The sequence below is a fragment of the Nicotiana sylvestris genome, chromosome 3 (assembly GCF_000393655.2).
Source record: "Nicotiana sylvestris chromosome 3, ASM39365v2, whole genome shotgun sequence".
Taxonomy (NCBI): domain Eukaryota; kingdom Viridiplantae; phylum Streptophyta; class Magnoliopsida; order Solanales; family Solanaceae; genus Nicotiana; species Nicotiana sylvestris.
This window is the reverse complement of record NC_091059.1, coordinates 8,137,912-8,145,483: the sequence shown is the minus strand read 5'-3', so window position 1 is coordinate 8,145,483 and position 7,572 is coordinate 8,137,912. Positions and strand designations below refer to the sequence as shown.

Genomic DNA, 7,572 nt, shown 5'->3' with positions numbered 1-7,572 from the left:
CGATGACTTTTGAGGAAAACTAATAGGCATTTTTGAGTTCAATTAGTAGTAGTTTTCCTAATAAACAGCCGATTTCATTAATCAAGCCCAAATAAGCTAGTTTTAATATTCAAATTTGAAGGTCGTTTAATGTAAGTTTAGTATATGTTATTAGTTTCTTGCAATCTCCCTTAGCAAATTGACAAGCGTATTCACTCGTTGAAGACAAGGCATGAGGTAACTCTCACCTCGTAAACAACCAATCAGGTAATCATACAAAATTCGGATTCGGCAAACATAGTAAAGATTTAGCATGTAGTTGCTTAAACAAGTAAATTTGGTATCTTCTATCTTTTATTTTTTAGAGACAAATGTAATAGAAATGTAGTCACTTTAGGACATCCCTTTTTTAAAGTAATGAGACGAGCCTCGTCAAATAAAAAGGCAAATTGCGGGGCCCTCAATAATTGGTCATAATAAATACTTAGAATTTGGGATGGACTGTTTAGTGAATTCCACTGCCTTCCCCAAAGATAATAACGCGTTAGACTTTTTAGGCGCGACTTAATTAAATTACATTCTTAAATTCGGGTGCGCATTTATGTGACCCAAATTCAAATCTCAACGGAGTCGAAATGTGTTAACAACTACGGGTGCATTGATTGTGACGTGGTTCGAGATGCATTTTCACGACGTTGCAATTCTATAAAATAAATGATAATAATAAAAGCGGTTTAAACTTAATAAAAGCACATAAGTCACAACATGTATTTAAATCAGATATTTAGCCATTATAACAATTTAAGCGACCGTGCTAGAACCACGGGATTCGAGGGTGCCTAACACCTTCCCTCGGGTCAACAGAATTCCTTACTTAGAATTTCTGGTTCGCAGACTTCATTTGGAAAAGTCAAAAATTTCCTCTATTTGGGATTCAAGATAAACCGGTGACTTGGGACACCAAAAACCAAACCTTTCCCAAGTGGCGACTCTGAATTAAATAAATAATCCCATTTCAAATATTGTCACTTAAATTGGAAAAAACCCCTCGCGCATTTTACCCTCCGGGGCAGGCATGCAAAAGGAGGTGTGACAGACACGATGCCTCAACATAGGCCCTGGGTAGGCTGGGCCTGTCAGACATAGCCCTGTGCCTAGGGGTCTTCCCCATTTGTCCTGACTTTATTCTTCGTTTCCTCCGAGTCGGGCTTCTATGAGCCTTGATGTCGAGAACTTGATCGAGGCCTCCCACCCTCAGGATCCCGGGGCATGCTCCGAAATATCTTTATAGCGAGAAATGAAGTCTTCTGATTTTGCCGCGTACAATCATGGTACCATGGCTGAACACTTGGCTATACTTCAACCGTATTGGAATAACCATACCTTCCTCAAATTTTAATTTCCAATAGGTCAATGTGGACATTGCCTGGATACGGCAACATCGAGGCCAAGATAGCGAGTGCATCGGCTAGCTCATTGTTAAACCGAGGGATATATCTGAACTCGACATATTTGAACGATTTACTAAGATCTTCCATATGTTGCCTGTATAATATAAGCTTGACATCCCGAGTTTCCCATTCTCCATGAGCCTGTTGGATAATTAGTTCTGAATCTCCCTTAATTACCAATTCTTTCACATCTTGGTCAATTGCCATATTCACACCCATAATGCAGGCTTCATACTCGGCAGTGTTGTTAGTGTAGAAAAACTGAAGTCGGGATGAAGCTAGATAGTGCTGACCAGTGGGTGAGATCAAGATTGCCCCAATCCTGACACCTTTTGCGTTTACCGCTCCGTCGAAGAACATTTTCCAAGCATTGACGTTTTCCGAAATTACCTCAATTGAATTTACTTCCTTATCCGGAAAGTAAGTACTCAAAGGCTGATATTCATCATCAACAGGGTTTTCAGGTAGGTGATCCGCTAGAGCTTGAGCATTCATTGTCATGCGAGTGACATAGACTATGTCGAACTCAGTGAGAAGGATTTGCCATTTTTCCAACCTCCCTATGGGCATCGACTTCTGGAATATGTACATTAAAGGATCTAAACTGGCGATGAGGTAGGTGGTGTAGGCCAAAAGGTAATGCCTAAGCTTCTGAGATACCCAAGTCAGGGCCAGCTAGTCCATTCCAACATGGTATATTTGGCTTCATAACTCATGAACTTCTTGCTCAAATAATAGATTGCATGTTGTTTCTTTCCGGTCGCATCATGTTGCCCAAGGACACAACCGAAGGAATTTTTCAAGACTGCTAGGTATAAAAACAAAGGACTCCCAGGTTCGGATAGGACCAAGACTGGCAAATTCGACAGAAATTCTTTGATTTTGTCAAAGGCTACTTGACACTCATTTGTCCATTTAATCGCTGCATCTTTCTTCAACAGCTTGAATATAGGCTCACATGTGGAAGTCAACTGAGCAATGAACCGACTGATGTAATTCAACCTTCCCAACAAGCTCATAACATCTTTCTTGGTTCTTGGAGGAGGTAAATCCCGAATAGACTTTATCTTCATTGGATCTAGCCCAATGCCCCTCCGACTGACTGTGAATCCCAAAAGTTTTCCATACGGGACTCCAAATGCATATTTAGCCGGGTTTAGCTTCAAATCATACTTGCGCAGACGGTCAAAGAACTTTTTCCGGTCCTGAACATGGTCAGCCTACGTTTAGGACTTATTGATCACCTCGTCCATATACACCTCAATTTCTTAGTGCATCATGTCATGGAAGATGGTAGTCATAGCTCTTATGTACGTGGCACCTAACATTCTTAAAACAAAAAGGCATGTCCCTGTAACAATAGATGCCCGAGGGTGTGGTAAGGGCTGTCTTTTCCGCATCTTCTTCATCTATCAAGACTTGATGATATCCAGCATAAAATCCACCAAAGATTGCATCTCATGTTTGACACAGTTGTCAACAAGGATGTGGATGTTTGGAAAAGGAAAGTTGTCTTTAGGACTTGCTTTGTTCAGATCCCGATAGTCAACACACACTCGGGTTCTCCCGTCTTTCTTTGTCATTGGGACCACATTAGCCAACCAGGTGGTGTATCGGACTACCCAGATTACACCTGCTTTCAACTGCTTGGTGAACTCTTCTTTGATCTTGTCACTAATGTTAGATTTGAACTTTCTTTGTTTTTGTTGGATAGGGGGACAATTAGGGTAAGTTGGCAATTTTTGCACCACGTAATCAACACATAATCCTGGCATATCATCGTAGCACCAATCAAACACATCATTGAATTCAAACAAAAGTTGGATCAGTGCATCCCTAGTTCTTTCATCTGTGTGAATGCTTATCATGGCTTCTTGGACCTCTTCTAAACTACCCAAATTTACTGGATCAGTTTTATTTAGATTTGGCTTAGGCTTATTCTCTGTTACATCACACATTTTCGTATGTTAAAATTTCATTTTCAGTTAATCGACGTAGATCGGGGATGAGATCATCTTGATGTTAATGTACTTACATTATTTATATCAAGCAATAAATAAGTATTATGAAGGATAAAGGGGTACACGGATTAATAAAAAAACGAGTTTCGTTGAAAATGGACAATTTAAAATAAAATACGGGTCAAGCGATAATACTCAATAATTATAAACTAGTACCATGCGAGGTACCATATGCATTAAAGGACTTAAATTTATACATATGGAATGAGAAATGAGAGTAAGTTGGGATTTGGTAGTAGACATCAGCCACGATAAATTAAAGTAAGAGTTATGGCGGTAAATTTATACGAATGGTTAAACGAACCTATGCAATGAGATATAACAATATTCATGAATTCAACTAAGTACCGAGCGAATAACTTTAGTATACACATAAATGCCCAAAGGGACATCTTATCAAGATCTACATGTAAAGCCTAGAGATTGGGCACACTTACAAGATCAAAACTATACAGGTTGCATGATAAAAGGTAGCAACAGTTATGAGATTGGAAAGATTCCGACTGCAAATTGTTGTGTGAGAAGGAGGACTAAGGGGGATGCCCTAGACTTTGGACTTATTCACAGAACAGTCGCCTAGAGGGCAAGGAAAGTTCTAAAGTGTTTGGAAAATATAAGTTAAGAAAATGATAAGAGCATTTGTCAACATTCGAGGAAGAATGTTTCTAAGGGGAGAAGGATGTTACATCTCGCATTTTCGTATGTTAAAATTTCGTTTTCAGTTAATCGGCGTAGACTCGGGGATGAGATAATCTTGATTTTAATGTACTCACGTTATTTATATCAAGCAATAAATAAGTGTTATGAAGGATACAGGGGTACACGGTTTAATAAAAAAATGTGTTTCGTTGAAAATGGACAATTTAAAATAAAATACGGGTCAAGCGATAATACTCGATAATTATCAATTAGTACCATGCGAGGTACCATATGATCACAGTAGTATAATGTATAAAGTATATATGAAGTATTTTAAAAATAAATAGAATTTTAAGTAATTTGTGATATTTTTAAATTATGCGGGTAAGTGATTAATTACCGGGTAACAAGACATTACCGAGTTGACTAATAAGAAGGCAAAATTTAATTAAATAACCCAAAGCCACATGGCATAAAGCCACAATGGCTAAACAATGACTCATAGGTCATTAAAGCCATGTGGCTAAACCCTTATCCAAATAAGACTTAGTGGAAAAACATGAAACTAGGATAATTTTGTATGTCTTATCCTAATGACTTGATTTAAAATGCAAAAGAATATCATCTTGTCTTTGAATCAGACAAGCAAAGAGACATTTCATTCATAATTAAATAAGCTTGAAGCAACAAATCTTTAGCCAAGGAGTAGCAAGCAGTAACGTTCTCAGAAGCAGGAACTTCGAAATCAGAAAACGTTAGAGGCAAACACGGTTTCGTTCTAATATCAAAGAATCCAGGTGTAAATTTTGTAAAAGCAGATTCGTTCAAATTATTTAATAAAAAGGTATGTTAAGTCTATGCTCTTCTTACATTTGGCATGATGTCGTTATTACATTCATATCCCGGAATTTACGTATATTTTGCTAGTTTCTCAAATTGCGTATATTTTTCTAGTGTTGTAAGTTATAATATTCTCCTTACCGAGACTTCATATTTAGTTGAGTATTTCCTTATTCTAGTCAAGAGAGCAGAGAATTTTATATATACAGTATTAAAAGTATTTTCATTACCATCGAGCTATAATCGATGGGCAGGTCCTTATTGGGCAACCTCTGATCAGATGGTAAGTTGTATGAAGATCCTACTGTGGCCAAGCGCGTATGAGCGAGCCCAGTTGGTCGAGATACAGAGCGTAGTATGGCCGAGAGCTTATGAGCAAGCCTACTACGACAGAGCAAATATATATGTATACTGAGCCTTATAGGGTCAGACAACTATTTTACTTACTATATTGAGAGAATTGAGTCAGTATCAGCAGGTAAGCATAACTTCAGATTATCTTTGACTTCCAGCTACTTGTAGTTACTATATGATCAGTTCAGTTTCATCTTTCAGTATATTGCCTTACATACTCAGTACATTATTTCGTACTGACATCCTTTTTCTGGGGGCGCTGCATTTCATGCGTGCAGGTCAGACAGACAGAAGAGTAGGCCTCTTCAATAAGTGTTACTAGTGTTCAGCTTGATCGATAAGCTCTATGCCTTATGGAGTTTTCGGGTCTAGATCCTTATGTATATCTTGTATATATACATATATATGTCATAAGTAGGTCGGAGAGCCTTTCCGATCGTTGTATATCCATTAGTATAGGATTGTAGACATATTCTATCACTTAGTGAAGTATTGTGGGCTTGTAGGCCTTTTAGGTATATTTTTTTGGTTTGCCAACTGTAGTAGTTATGACGACCTTGTCAGTTGAGCATTATATTGATGTTTAGTCAGTATTTGCAATTGTCTGGCAATGTGGCACGTGGCCAAAGTGTGACATTATATGTTCAGAGTCCCTCAGTGGCAAGTTAGTACGCAAGGATAGATAAGACACCGGGTCCTGGTCTCGCCCCCAGGTTCGGGGAGTGACATTCTCAAATTGTTCCAATTCTTGATTTATTTCCCAAAAAGCCTTTTCTTCATCGTATTCCGATTCTTGATTCATTATTTCACAATTAGACAGCGTGTTTGGATCTGTGCATGAAGTCCACAAGCATGTCATGTTATTTAAAGCCGCATTTTTAGAACTGATATAAGATATAAGAAAAAGTAACAAAAATTAAAATAAATAAAGAGAGAGATGAACGATGAAATATTGATTTCATTTCACTGAATTTTGAAGATAACAGGGTTTACATTGGAATTTCAAGACAATAAACTAAAGGAAACATCCGAGTTACACCCTGGAATAGCTCGTGATGTTGAAAAGGTGGCAAGACTAGACTACTGGGATTCCCTTCTGACTGGGAATAGAGTAGCCTTCCAGTTTTACAACATGGCATTGGGCCCCATATACAGGATCTCACCGGTCCTCGAGACTTCTCCCGACTGGACCATGTGGGTTTCATACAATATCTGCCTCATAGCCCCACATATTTCTTCAATTTCTTCAGCCGTGAAGGCATCATCTTGCTCCTCTATGTACATGGGGTTCACAAATGTTTTAAAAAGGCTGAGGCAAGACCCAACCATTGTTCTTTTGCTCATTTGCCCATATTTCATCAGCTGGCGTGGCTTGAAAACCCACACCGAAGAACTTCTTGCTAGTAGCCAGGGTGATAGGTTCTGTAATACCCTATAATGATATCCCGAGCCATTTCCCGGGTTATAACCATGCCTGATCATTTCCTTGGCAACCATGATTGATGCGTTTAAGAGAAAAGGCTTAGGACACGGGTTTCCTTCTTCACATTGGTCTCCGACCACAACCTCGAAGTCTTGATAGACCATATGTTCGTTACCTTCTCTAACTTCAATACATGGGACTGACAAGTCCCGATAAATTGATTGCTCGTCCTCTCCGTGGACCACCTCATGATATTCATATTCAAATTTCACCATCTGGTGGAGAGTGGAAGGAACAAACCCTGCCGCGTGAATCCAAGGCCTTCCCAAGAGGAAATTATAAGAAGTATCCATGTCTAGGACCTGAAATGTCACCTCGAAATCCACAAGACCAATAGTCAAAATCAAATCGATCTCGCCTATGGTGTCTATCTTGATGTCATCAAAGGCACACACACAGACATTTTTAGGCCTGATTCTTTCAGTCCCAATCTCCATTCTTTGCAATGTTGAGAGAGGGCATATTTCTACTCCGGATCCGCCATCTAGCATGACTCTTTTCATATAGTACCCCTCGCATTTAACTGTTAAGTGAAGGGCTTTATTGTGGGCAGCCCCTTCTGGGGGTAGATCATTCTTGCTGAATAAGATCCGATTGATTGCTAGTTTGCCAAAGCAATGGGAGACTTTCTCCATAGAACCCCCCTCCTCCCAGAGACTTTCGTTCCCAGTATTCTCTATGGGCAGAATTTTTCTGCCATCCTTTCCAATTGTTCAACAGTGGTTTCAATCGGAAAATAAGTTTCATTTAGGGTTTTTATCAACACTTTCTGATGCTCGGTTGAGCTTACCAGTAGAGATAGGAG

General features: G+C 39.1%; 1 protein-coding gene across 1 annotated transcript; it reads right to left on the bottom strand.

Annotated features, from left to right (window-relative positions):
- Nucleotides 1–1,367: 1,367 nt before the first annotated feature.
- LOC138887015 (uncharacterized) lies at nt 1,368–1,925 on the bottom strand. Its single transcript, XM_070168724.1, has one exon. The coding sequence runs from the start codon at nt 1,923–1,925 to the stop codon at nt 1,368–1,370; it is 558 nt and encodes a 185-aa protein (XP_070024825.1).
- Nucleotides 1,926–7,572: the final 5,647 nt, after the last annotated feature.

Coding starts and splice junctions, on each gene's coding strand:
- LOC138887015 (XM_070168724.1), bottom strand. CDS start 1,925: ATGAATGCTCAAGCTCTAGCGGATCACCTACCTGAAAACCCTGTTGAT.